At 35.2% G+C, this 22356-nt stretch overlaps 1 protein-coding gene across 5 annotated transcripts; it reads right to left on the bottom strand.

Moving 5' to 3' along the window:
- Positions 1–611: 611 nt before the first annotated feature.
- On the bottom strand, positions 612–20691 carry LOC130811269 (uncharacterized). Of its 5 annotated transcripts, XR_009041150.1 has the most exons (12): positions 20485–20691; positions 20204–20383; positions 16301–16418; positions 14628–14724; positions 11164–11270; positions 6904–7026; positions 6576–6729; positions 6041–6101; positions 5573–5943; positions 3527–5165; positions 2890–3290; positions 612–999 (listed from the first exon to the last, which is right to left on the bottom strand). XR_009041150.1 is itself a non-coding variant. In XM_057677495.1 (11 exons), the coding sequence occupies exons 2-11, from the start codon at positions 20329–20331 to the stop codon at positions 3044–3046; spliced, it is 3045 nt and encodes a 1014-aa protein (XP_057533478.1). In that variant the 5' UTR covers positions 20332–20383; positions 20485–20691; the 3' UTR covers positions 2714–3043. The 5 variants fall into 5 exon arrangements, 1 of the variants encoding a protein (XP_057533478.1); XM_057677495.1 differs by lacking the exon at positions 612–999 and having other exon boundaries at positions 2714–3290; XR_009041151.1 differs by lacking the exons at positions 14628–14724; positions 20204–20383; positions 20485–20691.
- Between the last annotated feature and the right edge of the window lie 1665 nt (positions 20692–22356).

Genomic DNA, 22356 nt, shown 5'->3' with positions numbered 1-22356 from the left:
ATTTTTAAAACAGTTGGTCTTATGAGAGACCGTCTCTCTGAGAGATGTTTTTCAAGTCTCGCTCAATAAAATTTAATGCATACTTATTGAATCATGAATGCCTACTTACATCATTCTTAATGTCTACTTATTGTTATCGTTAATGCATACTTATAATAGCATTAATGTCTACTTAAAGTATTTTTAAATGCCTACTTATAATATTCTTAATATCTGCTTACAACATCTTTAATGTCCGCTTACATCATCTTTAATGTCTACTTATAATATCCTTAATGACAATCGAGTAACTTAATATGCATTTTCTTTTATGATTGGACCAATTTGAGATAGAAGAGACCTTCTCTCATAAAAATTTGTGTTTTTAAAATATGATGGAATTTTATTTTGACTTTTATTTCAATATTTTCTACTTCCAAATTACTTTTTGGAGTATGACGACAAAAATGAAAATCAAGAAAAGCTAATATTTAATTTTATTTTTAAAAATTATATGATGTCCTTTGCTAAATATAAAAACTATAAGAATAAAAGTAATAATGAATCAATGACACGTTAGATCAAACTCGAACAAATTAAGATCAAGGGCAACGATTGTTTTGGAGATCACATTAAGAAAAAGCGAAAAAAAATATAAATATTCTTAAAAAAAATGTCTTATTCATGTCTTATTTTGAAGATCACATTGACACACGTTTGGGAAAGCAAAAAATGAACTATCGAATCAAAAAACCAATTACATTTAAATTACTACTATTTGTTTATTTAATTGGATCCTCCTCGAGGTTTCTTATCCATATCCCATGAGGAGGAAATTGCTCAAAGGCAAGGACATCAGGCTTTACAATAAGACCTTTTATCTCCCAAATTATACTACATTCCAAGAGGAAACCCAAAAAGAATTTCAAAAAGCAAAATCTTTTTCTAGTTAAAAACACGTTCACGTCTGTTGTAGTTTACTTCAGCAGCATGCACAGCGTACAAGCCACCCTGCTTCACCTGAAAATCGAAACCATCCCAACACTTATGCATATAGCGTTTAATATACAATAGACTAATAGAGTACCGAGGGAAACAATGCAAAGCATGTAAAAAATATCATGAAAAGATTTGGTAAGAGATAAGAAAATCTTCTCATCATATTCATGCACAATTTTTCCATGTTGCACGACCAAAATACACACATGATACATCTATTCTTAATGTTGATGATACCAACAGAGATAGGGGTGTCAAACAGGTCGGGTTGGGTCATTTTCAGGTTTGGGTCATATATAAATAGGTTAATAGACCCTTGACCTGAACCTGACCCATTTAATTAAATGGGTCAAAAATTAAAACCCCGACCTGATCTGTGGCAGGTCGGGTCAACCTGCTAATGACCCATTTAACCTGGCTTTTTTTTTTTCAGGTCATTAAACCCATATATTTCAGGTCATTTGACCCATTTGACCCAAATATTCTATTCACATTTTTACTCAAATCAGACTCATTGTGCAATGATATCTTCATGGATCATCACTTAACCCAATTTCAGATTCATCATCAATTGATTTAACAACATCATCAGTTGATTCATCATCAATTTAACAACATCAATTGACATGATTACTCCCAAGAACAACAAAATGGAAATACAAAAGCAAACTCCAAAGGAAAATATACAAAGAACTCAATATACATAGCAGTAACAGGATTTGGTGGAATGGAACACAAACAAAATCGAAAAAATCGAGCATTAAGAACAATGAAAATAGCAGTATTAGGACTAACAGCAATGAACATTAAAATCAGAAAAAATCGAACAAAAAAAAAATAGAAAAATCGGACAATAAAAATAAAAGAATGAGAACAGAGAAGAAGAAGGCCTGAAGGTCGAAGACTCGAAGCACTCGAAGACGAAGTGGAAGGCGCACAGAGAAGAGGAATGAGGAAGGCGCACAGAGAACTGAGAGAAGAGGAATGAGGAAGGCGCACAGAGAACTGAGAGAAGAGGAATGAGGAAGGTGCACAGAGAACTCAGAGACGAGGAATGAGGAAGGCGCACACTCGCACAGAGAACTGAGAGAAGAGGAATGAGGAAGGCGCCGGAATGAATGAGGAACTGAGGAAGGCGAAGCGAAACCACGAAATAATTTTAGGGTTTATGATTTTGAATGGAACAGAGCGAAGAGGAATGGGTTAATATCGCAGGCCCAACTCCCAAGTGGGTTAATATGGGTCGACCTGACCTGAATGACCCATTTAATAAATGGGTTAAACAGGTTTTTTTCGGGTTTAAAAATTCAACCTGAACCTAACCCATTTAATAAACAGATCAGGTCGGGTTGACCCATTTAATTAATTGGGTCAAAAATCTAAACCCAAACCCGCTAATTTCGGGTCGGTTTCAGATCAGGTTGGCAGGTCGAGTCAACTTTTGCCAGCCCTAAACAGAGATACATTTTGCTTGTTTTAGTACACAGTCAACAGCCGCATGGAAAAATGCATGAAATGTTGGCTTTGGGCCCTCGGGTATTGTTTTTACCCTCTTGACATTGAGAGTAATGTAGTCGAAATTTGAATCTTTAGCAAAACATCCACTTAACCATTTTAAATCTTATTCATTTTTGCAAATTCTCATTGGTTAACTTTCAAATGAAATTTCATTCGGTTTAAACAACAAAGCAAAAGAATTCACACATAGAAGGGTCGGAGGGAGTATGACCCAACATTTAACTACCCTTGCTATCACTTGATTGAAGAAAATAGACCCAAGCAAATACAAGATTATACACAAGTTTTGATTATAAAATTATGAATTTCTAATTCAAAACTGTTGTAACGATTTTTCCAAGAGGGTCATATTTAGTCAACAGAATCAAATTTCTAGCAGTGTTTAGTAGATACCTTATGATAATGCAGACAATAGATATTGAATGACCTCCAAGATGAAGAGGAGAAGACAACAACCAGGGTGCTGATTCATGGCGAAACAAACCAGAATGCAGTATACAGATGGTAATATCTTATAAATGATGACAGAAGAAACGACCCGTGCAGCCTATTTAGCTGCCAGCGCAGAGGTTGCTGATGAGGCCTCTGAGATTAAAGCAATCGGTTGTCGAGCCTGGAGACAAGCACCTATCTCAAAAGGTTCCAGCTCTGCTCCATCGAACAGGAGAGTTACACCTGGCAGGACCAAATCTTTACTGTCAGCATCATCTGATTCACCTTTTGGTATTGATGTTGGAGCTGATTCATCAATTGGCCTTGTGGCAGCCTCATACACAGGACTCAAAGCATATGATCTGCAAATAAAAGTCAAATATGACATCAGAAAAAATGGTAACTGGGACCAAAAGACCAATCATATGGAACCATTAGACCAGAATTAGAGTACGGTACAAAACCCAAGAGAAAAGTTAAAGCTACCCATATTACACACTGTGAGCCACAGGAGTTGGAAAACCATTTTTACTGTTTATAAAAAGATAACTGTCTGCAATGTACATTTATAAAAACATGAGAAGTCACATTAGCTTACCTAAGAATACTACCATCAAAGCTAAGAACTTCTCTTCTTGAACGCTGCCTTAATGAAAGTTTCTTTCTCTGCTGGTCAGCAGTAACTCCAGCAATGGGAGAAGATGGTTCCGCAAGAGGGTTCCATCTGCCACTCGCATAGGTCATGAGTTTCCGAGACTTATCCTCTGATTTCTCTTTCTGGTATAAAAGCTTTGCAGCAGGACCAGTGGCACTGTACTCCGCACATACATCACGTAACCTTCTCCTTAACCCTTGCATTGCTTCATGGTATTCATCAAAGGACTCTGTTTGAAGCAATTGTGAATATATCACCCTTTTGCACATACTCTTGCAAAGTTTCGGACTGAATAGAGGAACACCAAATTCTAAACTTAGTGGGACCCATTCATATCTCTCATCATCAGGTGCTAAGTTATCTGAATCCCTCTCAATAAAGAGTCTCAATAGGCGAATATAACCAATAGTCCACAAATCAATTCTACACACTATGTCCCTTACTAGCGACTCCAACCTTGCACTTTCATCAATGCTTAACCCTAACTCTTCCCCCACTTGCACAAATGAACCATCATGGTTCTTTAATGGCAGTGGGACATCAATTGTTACAATTTTCCCAGATTCATCTAGGTCATACTTGCTGAGAGGCTGCACAAGTACAGCAGAATGCCTAAGAAGTGAATTAAGGCAATGCAGAAGAATAGTTCCTTTCACCAAACTTCCTTCAAACTTTCCCCCAACCCCTCCAACTGTAGACCCATCCCATGACCATATAAGAGCTTTCTCACAGCCAGCCAAGGGTGCAGGAAGAAAACGTAGATATTGGCCCTTCATAAGTACAACAGACAAAGGTCCACTGCCTACAGCTGAGTACAAAACCAATTTCATCCAAGGTGTCATGGATGAATGAGATGGAGGTCCAAAGTGCACAGCACCAGTTGGTCCAGGCAAAATGGAGGAGGGAGGCAGAGGAATCATAGATAAGACAATATCGTAGTCTTGATGAAACAATCTATCCAAAGTTGCAGGTGGAAGATTGGCCAAACTTTCACAGCGAAGAAGATCCAAACGATAACTCCTCTTAGTTTTAGAAGAACCACTTTCCAGGACTGTTTTCTCATTATCCTCCAAAATAGCTTCCAACTTTAAGGCCTCACTAGTATCATCCACAGCATTAGAGGAGACTGTGAAGATTTCATGATTTTCTGTGACAGTTTTTGTGTCATCAGAGTTGACTGTAGACGTTAAATTTGAGGAGGCTTCATTTTCTGAGGCTACATCTTCCAATGCTTCTGAAACTGTTGTATTATTTTGAGATTTTAAAGTAATGAACTCACCACCATTAAGACCCTCAACATTGTCAGCAAGGCCTGTCTCAACAGGTATGGTACCATTATTTCTTTCTGAGGATACTATGTCCATCTTACTTCCATTTTCAATCTCTTCAACACTATCAGAAACTCCACCAGAAAGCAGACATTCTAGGACACAACGGAGGCTAGACGCATGATTTGCAAATTCCTGTAATTCACCCTCAAATTTGGCTCCTTCTAATGTACTCAGATCCTTGCAAAGTTCTGCAATGCTTGCATGACCCAACTTACCTGCTTCATATAGTGTTACAGCATGCGATTTTAAGCCTGAAACAAGGACCAGAAACAGAATATGAATGAGTCAGAAAGTACCCCTCAGTGTATTTTACCTTGGTTAATACATATTGGCCTAATTACCATGTAGGGCTGTAGCATGTGACCCACATTATGGAAATTTGAAGTTAAAATAAATCATTTTTTGTGACAGTGAAAAAAAAAACAGTTAAGAAAAGGTCAAAGAGTAACTATCATAGTTAGATTGATCAAATATTGTTTCCTAATAGTCCTATTCCAACGCATACAATGCTAAGAAATCAAGTAATCCCCATAAGTTTATAGCAAAGAGCTCGAGAATGCCAAAGTGCCCAATGCAAAGATTTCCGGGAATGCAAAAAGACTTTAAAGAGGGAGGTAGGAATGAATGTGTAAGATAAAACAAGGAGGGGAAAGAAAACCTGGTGAAACAGATCCCATCATGAGGTATGAAGTTATATTAGCATCAACAATAAAAGCAACACGGGCACTATTCGAAGCTGCTATACTTTCTGACCCTGAATAATCCTGATTAACACTGCCTCCATCCACTGATATTTTCGATGAGCCAGCACTAGCCCGAGAACCATCTTCGTCATCACCAAGAACAAGAGATCCATGGAGACTAGCATCCTGAAGAACAGATGCTGGGTCAATTATTTTCTCAGCCCATCCCAATCGGCATGAGAAAGATGCGGCAGCTTGCAACTGCAAGAGATCAGCCTGTAATGTGGTGGAAAGTTCTTCTACAGTTGCATGCTCACTTGAAACAACGAAAACTGCATAAAGTAACCTACAGATTTGACATTGACGATAAGAATCTCAAAAGAACAAAGTTCATATTACAGTTCAAGAACATGGTATCCATGTTCAAAATTTCGCTTGCTTACTCCTCAATAGGATCTTCATATGACTGCTCCCTGTTTGAAACAAAACCCTCCAGCCTGGAAACTGAAACACATTACATCAAATCATTTAAACTAGGATCAAAGGTAAATAATCTGAAGAACAACAATTTTTACAGCATTTCAGAAATCTTCGAGTCCTATTTGACCACATATCAGATGCAAAATATCCCATGTTTATCACCAACTTCAGGTAGAAAATATTGAATAAAAAAATCTCGAATATTACCCAGGTATCATGACCTTTTGTTGCACAGGACATTGTCAAAACATGAAGCTCCAAAGGAATCATAGAACTCGAGGATAAGTATTTTATGCATGAAAATGTTCAAGTAAAAGTTTGATGGTGAGTCATATATTTTGCGTTAGTTTTTTTATTTCCTGGAGCTGACTAATTCATAAATAATTTTTTTCCCTAAATATTAGAATGAAATGACATGGCATGAAACAATTTTTAAGATAGGCAGAGAGGGATAGTTAAAAAGTAAAAACCCATGCTACCACAATTTGGAAAAATTACCTTTGAAACGGTCATTTGGATAGACAGGGACATCAAAATATATTAAACCCCGCTGATATAGCCCCTTTATAACGTCGGGATCAAAAAGAACATATGAATTGGCTTCTTCCTTGCAAACTTTATCAATTGTTGCCATTTCTTTTTCTGAAAGTTTCTGAATCATTGAAAATTGGTTTAAGACCTCATAACATCTTTACAGCGGCAGCAGCATAACTTATTGAAAAAAAATGAAATAAACTAATGCTCACATGAACGAAATTTGACCAGGCAACAAATTGTACAGGGTAAGGGGGATAAGCAAAGGAGAATGAATTAATAGATAGTTTACCTTAAATTCTTCAACAGTGAAGTTGACTAGACAAACTCCCCACCAAGGTTCGATTGGAAAATCAACTGGCTGCGTCGGTAAAAGTTCTTTTGCAATTGACTTATTAATTTTCCACATGAATTTCTGAATAGCTCCACATCAATGAAGAAGGAAAACAGGGTTAAAGCCAAATTTTCAGGAACTTAATTTATGAGATAAGAAATGCCAAATTATGCACTTGTTTGTGATTGACCTTTAAAACATGGTGACACCCATACATTATTTTTATTTTTTTTCAAACACTGTACTTTAGTTAGTAATAAACTTTTAAAAAAAAAATACAATATAATATCATCAACAGCAAACAAACAGTACATTAAAAAGCAGAAAAGTTATCTTTAACAGATTAAAAATTAATAAGTTCCTCTGAATGTTCTAACTCTCAACTGAGTAAATCTTAAAGACCATGGCCAACAAAAATGCTAAATAAGAAATCCTTCCCCACGTGAAATCATTTGATGAAGCAGCACTGAGATACACAGTGTCTTTCATGCTAGTTAGCTATAAACACCAACGGGGTGGGCACAAAAAATTCCCTAAATCATCTTCTCCTTTCCTTTACACCCCTCTAAAGCCTACAACACAGGTATGCAACTACAATGCAGTAAACAGGAAGTACCAAGACTCTTCATGCACAGAAATCGAGCAAATAGCGTCCTCCACAAGTAATGAGCCACCTCACAGTGAAGACATATGAGCATCCACACAAAGGATCTCAGATAAGAGATACACCCTAGTGGGAACTCTTTCCAATTTCCATATATATATATATATATATATATATATATATATATATATATATATATAGCGCAACTGTTAAATGGGAATGCAGTAGAGGTAATGTTTAAAAATGACACAGAACAAGGTCCATAGAAGCCAAATGGCATAAGCCAAGGTCCCTAGTAGGCTATCTTTCCAATCTCTACTCACATTATGGCAACAAAATTGGTGATCCCAATTCCCACATATGCCAAAATGAAAAGATGGGGAGACATCAAGCAGTGAGGTAAGTTATACAATTGTGCAAAACGCCGAAAATTCTTGCTGCCCTCTGAACATCCTACTAGAATGAAGAAACTGAAGGAGAAGAATGAATAAAACTGAATTTTATTTCTCAAATCCAACATCCAACCTGTCAAGGAACTAGTGGCTAGCCATTTTCACTCTCGATAATATTATGCTGCAGTGACTCGAGTACAAAAGAAAAATGTCACAGCTACTACCTCATGAGAGATACGCTTGGAGACCAATCCACCGCAACTCACCTTTGGCCAACACAACTCGAAACAAATACACATGCATGCCCACACTTATATATATGTGAGTGTGTGTGTGTGTATATATATGTATATATTTATGTATATATGTATACATGTATGTATATATAGATATATGTATGTATATATATATATATATGTATATATATATATATCTGTGTCTATATATATATATATCTGTGTGTGTGCGCGCGCGCGCACACACACACATATATATAGAGAGAGAGAGGGAGAGAGGGTATCACATGAAAACAATTTTCATGGTAAAAATCAAGGGATGGGTATATATGAGCCTTTGTACGCGAATTCTCATACTGATATGTATGTAATTATTGACAACTTAGTTCTAATAACGTTAGATGAATTTCTTTTGAACATAGTTCAAATTATCAGCCTAAAAACCTCATCGCGACCACAATAAAGATTGCGATCACCGCAAAACCAACTGCATTAGTCGCGAAAGTAGTTCGTGACATGGAATAAAAACTCCCTCGTTACGTTACGTTACGCTCGTTATTTAACATGTTTGAGAATTGCCGCAATATTAAATCCAGTAATATAACGTTGCATGAAATTTCACAGCCAAAATGTCATATTTACCGTTACGTAATGTGTAACGCATATTCTTTTACCGTTATAATGATATTTCAACGTTACAATGTCATTTTTCTCTCTATTCAAATTTCATTAATAAACATTAACTTGAATTATTACGATCACTTAAATAATAGTTACGCATAATTTTACTTGATAAACAAAAAAATCAACTAATAACCAATAAGTTAATTAACTATACATTAAAAGAACCTCAAATATTGCAATTATAATAGTTGTAGGCATATTATTGCATAATAATAGTAGTTCAACAACAAAAATACAATTATAAGTTCAAAACTCCCCTTATGTGAAATTTTCTTTTTTGTCAAAAATCACACCGCATCGGCCGCGATTCGCGTTATTACTCCATTATAGCAGTTTTACGCGACACCATAACCGTTTTTGCAAACATATCTGCGACCGCTGTTTTTTTCCATGGTTCGTGACCATTACACAATAATCATAAGCGTATTTGTTTGCAATATGCCTTAGGTAGCCATTTAATAGTCATATACAACAATAGCAAATCCTAATCCCACAAAATACAGTGAACTACATGAACCAACATTTTTTTCCTACTGATCATCCACATAAATTATACCTAAGTCAAGTAAGACTTCTAGGCCTAAATCTCTCATATCCTTCCTCCAACATCAAAGTATCATTGGCCTCCCTTCCTATGAAATATCCTTAATTCCAACCTCTCTCCTTTCTTTTTGAGGTTGTTTCCAGCCTTAGTCACACATGTCCAAAACAATAAAAATAAAATTCAGCATTTACTCTCCAATGTTTGCAACTTCAAACCCCTTTCTTATGCCCTCACTCCTAATTTTGTCTTCTGTGCTCATCATGGTAACATAGGCTCATCTATCCATTTTTCAAACCGCGATCCATTTTAAAGGCTAAACATTTTGTCCCATATAATAACGTTGGTCTAATGGTTGTGCAATAAATATTCCCTTAAAAAAAGTCCTCAATTGCATAAGATTTCGAGTGCAATTCTCCACTTGATGTCTTGAATTGAGCCCAGCTACTTGAAACATGTACTCGATTGTAGTTCCTTATTCTCCAATATCACACCACCTCAAGTTTGTTTCTCGGTGATAAAATTGCATTCCTTATACTTTTTCTTTGACTTTGTCTATAATTCCAACTTGTGCCTCCAAGATTCCAATTTTATAGTGTGACTCATTAATTTCATCCCTCAATAGTAGCATCAATCTTGCGCATCTTCTATGTTCTTGTAAACCAATATTTGTGTATTTCCTCCATTCTATAGACATCTTATTCTTCCACCAAGTCTTGCTAAATAAGTTTGCTACCCATTTTACGCCAACTTTCCCTAAACACCTCCAAACCTAAATAATTATGCCATCTTACTTTCATAAATTTCATCTCCCTTGATGCAATTTTTATTCTCAAACAGATTTTGTTTATATATCTCATGTTTCATCCCCTTGATTTCCCTAAGATGAGAAATGGTCTTAATTTTTTGAAGAACTTAAATTTTCAATTGTGGATTTGTTGTCAAGATTGATGCTAAGGTTGTCCATTGCGGAAGTATGTTTAATGCTCGTGTTTAATTGAAGTATAGAGATTTATGTGAGGTTATTAATTCAGTGCCAACAATAAATCTCAATTGCCTAAAGAGAGGAGGTAAGATAAAAAAAAAAAAAAAAAAAAAAAAAAAAAAAAAAAAGGATGAACAAAACTGTTTCCATTGATCATTTGTCTTTCCCCCACGTACACACTTTCACTTTTCAAGTTTTTAAGATTCCATGAAACCCTCAGTCGCTATCCTCGCCCTCCTCCAAAGTCCTTGACCCTTACACCAATCTCTCACTCTCTCAGTCAAGGACAATCACAGGGTATACAAAACAACTCCAGCGAGGAAAACATTCTTTACCAGTAACAAAATAGTGATGAAAGGAGGTTAAGGATTATTTGATAGTGAAGGAAATATATCAGTGATTACTTCCAAAACATTAACAATTCAGACTAGAGGATCATATATTCAACAGCAGAAACTATCTACAAATACCACAGCTGTATATGTCTAGTTCACTCCCACAACCCCTCCATCTAACTCATCACCATCATCGTCTTCATCACCATCATCATCATCATTATCATCATCATCATCATCATCATCATCATCATACCCAGTGTATCCCGCTCCTCTCCATCTAACTTCCAAATGAAAATTTTATGGATTTGCTTCAAGCATCAAGAAAAATTACTTGCAAAAGATTTTTGACAGAATTAACAGCACAAATACCTAGTCTGTCTTGTATAGTTCAAGTAATGAAGAAACTTTTCAGGAGTAACAGTGAGCATTTAGAAATACCTTAGATCTACATTTGTTCATGATATCAATGAATTCATTCCTCCCTATTCCTGTGATTCTCAATGCATCTGCTGCAGTAAAATTTGGAATGCTATCATAAGGTTGCTCTGCAAAAGTACGATTAAGTCATTGAAGATAGACTGATTATATATCAAACACTATTAAAGACTTTAAGTTCTGATAAAAGAAAAAGAAATAAAGTATGACCATGCAATCAAAGGTGACACAATTATCATTCAGCATAGCTGAGGAAAGGGAAAGGAGACCTGTAATCTAAAAAAAGGGAAGAAAAAAAAAACAACTATGCAATCCCATCAGTTAATACATCCAGAACTATGCTGCTTTGACTCGGGTACGGATGTCATACTCATCATGTTCTAATTTTCAGAGCTCAGGTTATCATTTAGGTCACCAATTTTCAGACATGGACATGGAGATATGGTAATCCAAAAACTTCCAGGCAATCTGTAGATCTTTATTTTTAGTTGAAAACGGTGAAAGAGGGAAAACAATGTAGTACTTCAACAAAATGATTAGTGGTAAAGTGAAAAAAATTCACATGCTTCCCTGGTAAACGAAGATTTTCAGGTATCAAAGTATAAGAGCAAAGAGAGAGCTGTCAGCCATCAGCCCTCTAACTCACAGAGTCATACTTATTTCCCCCCTTCCGACATTAAAGAAAGATAAAAGAAAGCAGACACATAGGAGAGCAAAGAAGCTATAGAGATCTCCGTTACCCACTTGAAAGAGAAAAACACCAATCAAATTGTTCCGGTGGGCTTGCTTCACTTAAGCGAGCAGAAGCCCCAACATTCCATCTGCCAAACTTGATTTGATGCCTCAATTTTCAGTCTAGGGTTTCTAGTTATGGGTCCATGTAATAGATCGGCCGGACCCGTTACTAAAACTAGATAGTACGGACACTTCGAGTCTGTCCAATGACTCCCAAAAGATACTTCCTTATTCTTATTATTTCCAAAGCTAATTATTATAACAAAGGGTGGCTCTTTATATAGCCTAAGCCCCAAAAGACAACTTCAAAAAATAACAACTAATCTAATTGACACAATACAAAGCTAATAATAGTGAAAAGACGATAATGCCCTTAGACCCTTTGACTTGAGTTATCACATTACCGACCGCCTGAAGTTCCACCTTGCCCTCAAGGTGGGTAAAAATTTGCTTGACCTTCCATCATAGATAAGAAAAAATCAATCTGAAAATGGTTGAGAGAAAATACTTAGTGATGAGCCGGCTTAGATGAATAATACGAATATTCAGTCTGAAAAATAAATTTGTGCTTCACAAAAATTGATGGATAAAATTGAGGATTAAAAGTGTCAAAGTTAAAAATAAAATGAAGAAATTTTGAAATGGGCTTTAAAATGGCTTGGTCTACTTTTATGGTGAATTCAACCAACCAATCAGAAGCCCAACTTCTATCACATGTGCTGACATCATGGATGACGTCATCGTCTTCTTCAAATGCCAGACTTCCTCCTTTCTTCATTATTTCCCACTTCTTTTCTCCCATCTCAGAATCCCAAATAGAATCAGCCCCCTTCTCCAGTTTCCACGCGTAGGCCAACCACTGCCAATCCCTGGTACACCGCCCAGCTTTTCCGGCTAGGTGTCTTCTCGTCGCCGGTGTACCACCACCAAATTCCAGTGACTCCATTATCAAAAATATTATCTTCCTCCTTCAAATCCAGAAACCCTGAAAATACCTCAACCCTTCCACAGCAGATCCCTAGCCTTGCCGCCCTCACAGCCTTCTCCCACTTGCCGGCAAACCGCCCTAGGTCCACCTTGCCGGTCGTCTGCCAAGCTTCCGATGGTCCGTCAATCAATACGGTCAACCTTCGCTTCTCTTCGACCGAACAAATCTGACTCTTTCCCCTCCATTCTTTTATTATTGTACTTCCACACGTTTTCCATGGCCGACCACCAATTAGATCGTCGACCAGATTTTTCCCGCAACCTTACGCACCACCCAGGCGCCACCTCCATTACTACCCTCCCTTCTCAATTCTTTTTTTCCAACCAACCCTAATTTTTCCTTAATTTTGCCCTTCGATTTTTCACGCCATTCCACCGCCACAACCGGTGCCATCTTTTTTCCCGGTCCACCACCTGAACCACCATCATGAGCATCCAAAATCCTCTCTCTTTTCTTGCTTCTTTCTTGAACCTTCCTTTTTATTTTCTTAATTCCATTGTTGTGTTTCTCCAAGGTTCCTTTTATTTTCTTTATTCTTTTTTCCCTCATGTACATTCTACCTTTCTTTTTGATTTTGACTTTTTCTTTTCCTGATTCCCCATTCTTCTTTATTATTCCTTTTTTCCAATCCCTTATGTTTCTCTTGCATCCTATTTCTTTATTTTGTTATTCTTACTCATTTTTCCCAAAATCATCTTTTTCTCCTTCACCATATTTGGGTACTCCTCTTTGCCTTCAAATTCTCTTGAAGAACAGTTATTTGTTCCTCACATATACCCTTAATCTCTTCTTTAAATTTCAAATTTGTTTTACCTTCAATCTCTTCATTAAACCCTGAATCTTCTCAAATGGTGTTTTCTTCAATACAGGAAACATGTTCATTGTAGTCTTGAAACATCTTGACCAATTCTTTCATATCTTCAAAGTTTTCCCGCATTTGTTTGCGTAACGCTATAGTCAACTGGTTATATTGTTTCAACAACTTCAAGTAGTTTGTCTCCCATATTATACATTCGCCAACAATTTTCCGGTTAATGGAATCGTACCGCTCTGATACCATTGTAATAGATCAGCCGGACCCGTTACCGAAACTAGATAAAATGGACACTTCGAGTCTACCCACTAACTCCCAAAAGACCAATTCTTATCATTCACTCTTCAAAAGCCAATCATTTATTACAAGTCATTACATTCCATTTTCTTGTTTCGTGTGTACGTACCAAGATTGTGTCCTATAAACACCGGTACAGTGAGAGTAATTTCCAAATCCAAACATCAAAGATCCAGAATGAAGAGAGACAATAACATCTCACTTGTAGGAAAAACACAAATAAAAAAACCTTGTCCCTAGTTGGAGGATAACCAACGTAAAATAACATCTTTAGTCATCCAAATTTAATGAATGTTTTCTTTTTCAAGTTAGAGTCAGCTCCATAAGAATTTTGCATTTTCTATAGTTAAGAGGGAAAAATACACAATAGCGCAAGCGTGTTTTATTCGTCCCTCCCTTTGTAAATAAACACACCTGGGGGATCATTTTAAAGTAATTACTACATTGTCATTGTGAATTAAAATAAGGGATATAATCTACTAATTAACCAGAAAAATTTGAGACATGAACTAAAGCAAACTAAGCATTAACTTAGTGCCCTCAAATTTGGATTAACAATTAATCTACCCCATATAATGATAAACAATAACATTAGGCCCAAAAAATTCGGTAGAAAAAAGAGGAATCTATTACCATTTTTCATAACCTCAAATATTATATCACAGTAATATCTAAAAGGTGAGATCCTCATTACTCGGCATACATATTCTGAGAGGTGGTAAGGGAACAGCTGCAAGAAAAAAACAAAGAATTATGAGCTTATCTATAGAATTATGCTTTGTTTTTTCAATTACAAAATTCCATAACAAACTCTAATAACCACCTCTCCCTCTCCCTCATACTAAAAGACACTGTTAAAGGACAAAGGAAAAGAAAGAGCAAAGTTAGGCCTGAGCAAGCCACTCCTTCCTTAAGAATACCATACTTCTGTAGGTAATCGTTACCAATCTCTAAATAATCCATTCATCAAGAAATATGAGCTCAAGGAAATACCTCCTTTGACACACAAAACAACTTTTTATTTGGGGTAGGCATACAGTGGATCCCCACATGGCAATATCTCAATTCTCAAGAATGCCAACAGATGAAAATTCCCAGGAGGGGTAAGAAGTTGATCTCGGGTGGTGAAGGTGGAAGGCAAATACCTTACAAACCAGCTCCCTAAGACACTTTAAAAACTTCTCACTATAAGATGAAATCAAGCTTGCTACATAACTTCCTATAACTAGTTTAACTACAGAAAACACAGACTATTTGACTCAAAGCACATCTATTGTCTTATAAAAATATATGTAATTTTTCTGGAGCTTTTTATTGATCAAATCATCAAACACAACTTTATTACAACGCTGTCTTATTTAGATTTGTCAAAGTATTTCACTTATCGTACGAGGAAAGGCAATAATTGAGATGATGAAAAGAGAACCATTAAGCAACCCTTCAGTTTCAGGGAAAATAGTGATTTCCTATCTTATTATCTTGAAAACTACCAACTTATATTTTGCAGTTTTGCATACAGCAGTAGTGTTAAACTATTGCACAAGTTTTATGTATTGACTTCTCTATAGGCAGTTATTTACCAAAAATGGAAGATGCATGCCATTTAACCGAACAAAATACAAATGAAAATTTTTTTTCTTCAGAAACAGCTTACAGAACTCTCGATTGTAGTTTTAATAGCTACTTACAAACAAGCTCAAAGCAAAAATTACTAATAAATCTACTTTGTCCACATGATTCAAGCACTTCAAGAATTAAAGTATCATCACTACACAAAATGGCCTAAATAGCATGTTTCGGTGATGCGACATCTACTAATTTGTAGTGAAATAGAAGTTTGCCTTTTCACTACCAAAAAAAAGTCCAACAAACATTAGTTTGCTACCATCAGCACAGATCACGGTATTACAATGACGAATTTAAATGACATATAGCATCAAATCAAACAGCTTCTGAGAAAGTTTGAACTCATTATATCTTGCAATCTCATTCCATTATCCTAATGCTATTAAGGCCTCCCACCAAGGCAGGGTTTGGAGAGCCAAACATATGTCACCTTAAAAATAAGGAGATTGTTTCCAATTGACCAACATCATTTACGACTTCACATAAAAAGAAGCATATGATTTAACGAGTCATTTTACTATAGTCTATTATAATTTAAAACCTAAGAACTATAAATCGTTGGTACCATCAAGAATGATAATGTGATTATATCTAGCCAAAAAGCAAAAATCACAAACAATTTACACCTTAAGAGGCAAAATAAAACCACTGAAAAATATGGGTATATAGTATATACTGACCGCGAGATTTCTTCTTAGATACCGCATCATCTCCTCATAGTACTCACTTTCTTTGATTACTTTGCGAGCAAAACATGTACTCCATTGAAGTCTTTTTTTTATACAATGTACAATCACCCTACACCACACAGAATAGAGATTGAATTAAAGACAGACTTGGGTGAGCTCAACTTCAGTCTAGAGACCTTTTTGAATACGAATTTCATTAATGAAAAGATGTTACAGAAAAGCACAAGGACATATCCATTTTAGTCAAGGAGAAAAACAAGATTTGCAAATAAAGCTAATGTAAGGAACATTTATAGCAAAACTCACAAATAAAAATGGTCTCCTAGTTTTTTTTCCTACCAAATCCTACAAAGAATAAAGTGATAGTCTACAACGTCGTAAGCGCTTTCACCTTAACATACACGAGTAAAGGCCATACAAAAGATTCAAAATGCTGGTTAAAGCAGGAGTGTAGAATAACCTGCCAAACACACAAATGGGCGGACTCAACTTACTAGATCACACACTTCATAACTACTTAATATCTCAATTATTTATCTTCACTAAGACACTTTCAACTGCTTTGGAACAATAGACAACTATAAAGAAGAATTACAAGTACAAACAAGTTGGAAACAAGTTGGAAACATCTAACTATTCTCGCATATCTACCAGTTATCCAAAGCAATAACACCATAGTATTCATAAACAATCCTTCAACAGTTCCAAGTTTTTACAAGAATTGGACATACTATCACCCAAAATAATAGGCCAACGACGATGTATGTAACCAAACATCATTATCAACATCAAAAAGGATGTTCCTTAATCCTTATATAAAAGCAATGTCTTAAATGCTAATCCTAAAAGATGTACATGAAGTCAAGAACTAACAACAAGTTTGGACGTCGGTATTTGATGGTGCGAATAGTAATGAAAGTTAATGTAATTTTAGTAAAAAATCTCTTGGAAAATTTAATGTCATGCTTGCTCCAGTTCAATCATCTTAATTTCATCACAAAATTCATTCAAATTGCATAACCATTTGGAAATGTGGTTTTAGGTGGTAATGAAAAATTATAGATAATTTTTTTTTCATGATTATAATTTCATCACCATGGGAACGACATGGTTTATTTCATGAAAAATACACTACAAATCATTCTCATTAGCACCAATTAGTACCCATAGTACAAAAACAAGGTTGTATCTCGTATCGGCCATACCGTAAAGGTTTTAAAAATTATTGAACTGGTATGCAAAGGTATTAAAAACCGCTTTTTAGGTTGTTCCAAGCAATATTTCATGTTTTAGACAAATAGTTATCAGCATGGAAATCACATCATCCTCGTTAGTGCATCACTGTGTCCGTTACTGCAAGACTCTTGCCGCATTTTTGCATTATATTACTAATAACAACCAAACAAGTTGTAAAAGGAAAATTACCAACAATTACCCAAAATTTTCCTCTTCTTTTATTCAATTTTGCCTAGTCCTATGGGAATTTCAGATATGTAAGCCCATTTAAGTATGAATGGTGTTAATTACACATTAAAAATGTAGAGGGGTAAAGAGAATTTTATTGGAACAATACTAGTAGAGGAGTTGGTTTGCCAGTTTTGCAAGATATAAAAGTCAAACATTAGATTTACATTCGCAAGGTACTTTCTTATACTATTAAACTCTCCCAATGGTAATTATTAAATCTTTTCAAACAAGTGGAGATTAGAAAAAGAATTTGAGGAGTTGGGCAGATAAAACGAATGACATATCCATATCATTAACCTTGTGCTCTTAAAGGCTATAAACTTTGCATAAAGTGTTCTTTCCATTGTGATTTTCTGAAATATTTCACCAAACGACCTCCTTAAAGAATCACTTAACCATAACCATATTGCAAAAACAAGGGTACAACACATCACAATGGTGGCATTGTAAACGTTTTTCTAATAGTAAACCGATATTTCTCGCATTGTTAAGGTGTAAAAAACCACTTTTAGGATGTTTAAGGGATATCTCCTGATGTCAACGGATATTTGGTGTTATCAAAACCACATCACTCTCGTTACCTCAATTGCAATTGTTACCACATCACTCTCTTTTTCTATTCCTATAGTACTCCATCATTAGTCTCATAAGATGAATTGCTTTCATTGTAGAACTCAATGGCATAATGTTCTAACAAGGAAAAGTCATAAATTTTTGGGACTGAGAAAGTTGTTTTTTAGTTTGTTGACATCACATAACTTTTTTCTGCATTCACCACTGTTGAAAAGATTGAAATTATCCCATTTTTAACTATTGAAACTAAAACATAGAATGGTTTTGGCATTATGGTTTTGGCATTCCTAACAGTGAGGTCAGGATGAAATAAAAAACATTTAAAATGATGTTAGCATGTATTTAACTGAAACTAATAAGGAAGTTAGAAAGAATAGAAACCTCGATAGTAGAATTGAACGTCATCCCTCGCTCAAGGATCGATATGTTGATACTTGACAATTTTTTTGAAAAAGAATAGGAAAACTGATGATGACTAGATGGAAAACATAGGATCGAATTGTGTTCTGGATAACAATGGTAGAAAGTTGAAACTTGACAATTGTTTAGAAAAAGAATAGGAAAACTGATGATGACTAGATGGAAAAAGGATACGAAGAATCTAGATTTACATGTTGAGATGTTAAATAATCGAAATGAATGAAGGAGAATTCACGTGGATGTGTATGTTCGATAAGTTGGTTCATGTAACGAAGCTCAATTCTTTTGAAATTGCCCCTTTTGGCATTATTATTGTTGAATAAAGTATAAACTAAAAGCCAAACTTAAAAATAAAAAAAAAAAAAAAAAATCATTCATAGCCACTTGCAAAACAAGATCTTTAGTTTTGACAGAAAGTTCTCTCCTTAAGGTATCCCGAATTCACTTTGAAGATTAATACACTTAGAATCCATAATTTATACAACATGGCAATCATTATTCATGAACGATGTATCACGTCATGACCTTTCAAAAAAGTCTACAACGACCTATTATTGAAGCTTTCGAATTCTTTTAAAGAAAATTTCACTTCCTCATAGACGTAAAAAAAAAATGGATCACCATGATGCTATCTAAAACATTGAACAATATTGGCACAAGACCAACAGAAAACTATCATGTTTACTTCAGCACATAAATCATAAGCTATAACCATCAATCCAACAGCAGCTACTTAAAAAGACACAACTACATTAGAGAAAAGATAAGTAGACTTCAGGCAAAGCTGAGGAGGTCCATCATATAGTATACGGAGCATTTTTGGATCTTAATAACTAGAATTTAATACCACACAGAAGCCCTAAATCACTTCATAGAGTGAAAGATCCATCTGATCAAAGAAATAAGATCAAACACAAACAAAATATTTCCATAAATAGCTCCAATTACAACAATGTAGCACTAAATGATCATTTAGTGAAAATATACAGCCTCATTGATAGAAGAAAGAAGTTATCATCCCAATGTCCCATTGAGCTATCAGTCTTACTTCCCACTTTCCAACGAAAGCTATAGTATTTTCTTTCTCCACATCCTCCTCCACCTCTCCGCATCCTTACATAAACAGAATTTTTCAAACTCTTCGATTAAAGATTGGACCAAAAAATTCTCGGATACATAAAAGTTGGAGTTTATTCAAACATGATAAATTATGAAGTAATGTGATCAGCCACTCAAACAGGCAAATAATATTGAGATAAGCTTCAAAGAACAACCATACATGTACATAATGCTGAAAACGCATAGTTTGAGTCTAAATAATAACAATTTTAAACATACACTAAAATCTAGAAGTACAATTCAGTGACAAAACTCCACACAAAAAGAAAAAAATTAGAATTCATAAATTCAGGAGAAATGAGAAGCCAAACGAACCTCCTGTGCCATTCTTCTTTAGAAGCAAGAGTAGATTGCAGCCTTTTAGGCAGATTCTCCCATGGACACTCCTCTCTTATAGCTTTCAAAATCAATTGCTCCTCAACCGTCGCCGGAGCGTGATGCATTTTAAATTTCCTTTTCTAACAACAAAATAGCCGTGAAAATGTACCAAATCTCCTGCGCAAAACGATCAAAATCATTATAATTACGGAATCAATAAATTCAGATCAAACATGACAAATGAAACAGAAAACGAGCAGAGAATGATTTGCATTTACCCCAAGGAGATCGAAAATCGTTTTATGCGTGCAAAATTCGGAACTTTAGGGTTTGAATAATGATGGAAGATGCAATTTGCCAAAGAGCCGAAGAGAGAGAGAGAAACAAGGGTGGGAATGATTGCAGGAAAGTTGAAAGAAGAGAGGGGAAAGTGTTGAAGAGAAGACTAATCATGACGACTGTTTACGGTATGGCCCATTTTTTATTTGAATTACGCTCGATGAACCGGAAGTTGGGTTGTTATGTACTTATGTTCAAGCCAGCTCGTGCTAGAAAATGTGCAGTCCCGCAAATATTATAATATTCACTAACCGCGCATTTGGTACGTGGGAATGGTAATTTAAGTATATTTATTAGATGGGATTGGGACAGGAAATTAATTGTTTGGAATCGTTAAAATATAACTCAATCTCTTATTTAGTATGTTTATGAGAATAATTTAAGAATGATAATATTTCTTGTTTGATAGATGGGAAATGAATTGGGAATAAAATATAAATTTATCAATTTACCCTTTTGTAGAAAGAAAAGATTTTCATCTTTTTTTCTTTTTTTTTCACACCATATTTTAAAATAATGTTTAATAAGAAATTATAATTGTCCGATACACAAGACGACATCAAAATTAACAAAACAAAAAATTATAATTGGCAAAATACATTATATCATGTTCCAATACATTTAAAATGGGAGAAAATATTATAATTACCCCCACAAAATTATAACTAATTACAAAATTTCAAATTAGTAATATTTTCAATTAGACTAAACTTTTTCTTGATAATAGACATACTTTTAATTAACGGATAAACATAAAGGACGCTTAATTGGTTTTTCAAAATGAATACATCCTTAACATATATTTAATAAGCTAATTTGAGTCATCGATTTCTTGTTGAGCAAAGATCACTTTATAGTCATCAGGCATAAAGAGAAACAGGTCCAATTTTGCAGCTTCTTGCCCAATAAGTCAAGTACCCTTCACAACTTGTTCGGGGGTGAGACCAGGAAGTGAGCAAAGAACTTGGAATAATTTCTTCCTCGATTCACAGTTTTTTTCATGGACATCAACTTCACGTGTAAAAGCTTTCTTAATGTCATTCATTGACTTAGATATTTGAATAAATTCTACCTCTGCAGAATCTAATTCGGTTGTCTTTCTTTTGTGAGAATGCCTAGAAAAACCGGGGGTAGTCTTTGTGGAGTGTTCTTCATTCATACCAACTTCATCCCCTGGACTTTTCACCTTCAATCCTCTAGCCAAATAATGAGCATAAATCTCAACCAGTTTATCAAAGTGCAAGAAACACTTTCCAAACAAAGCAAAGGCTCCATCTCGACTCTATCAAAAAAATGTAGTTTAATGAAAAAAGTAAGTAGAATGCAATGTTAAAAAAATTTAGTTTAATGACAAAAATTTACCTTTGCCCATTCCATAAATACGTCTTTATCTCCAACCATTATTTTTCTTCTCTTCATCCCATCCAAAACCGCTTTCATGTTGTTGGATGTCTAAAATATTAGACAACTGTTTTTTCAAGATCTTTACTTTTGATATGATGTGCGGATCAGCTTTCAAATCACAATTTGGTAGCTTTTTAACCATTTCTTTCCCAATGAAGTTAAGGTAGCCTGATTCGTGACCAGTATCTACTTTCCATCTGGAACCATTCATTTCATATAGTATGTCAACAAGGACAGCTTCTTCTTCTGCAGACCATATTCTTTTATCCATTTTGTTTGCTGAGATCATGTTCTTCTTTTTGTTCTTCGTAATCAACACTTGCAACTTCGTTATAATACACACAGTGCAATAAAAGGATTAATTACATAACTAGCAAAAGATGATGACATTTCCAAACAAAATCATT

Source organism: Amaranthus tricolor, chromosome 4 (genome assembly GCF_026212465.1).
Source record: "Amaranthus tricolor cultivar Red isolate AtriRed21 chromosome 4, ASM2621246v1, whole genome shotgun sequence".
NCBI classification, from domain to species: Eukaryota; Viridiplantae; Streptophyta; class Magnoliopsida; order Caryophyllales; family Amaranthaceae; genus Amaranthus; species Amaranthus tricolor.
The sequence above is the reverse complement of the archived record's forward strand: the minus strand, read 5'-3'. Positions and strand labels throughout refer to the sequence as shown.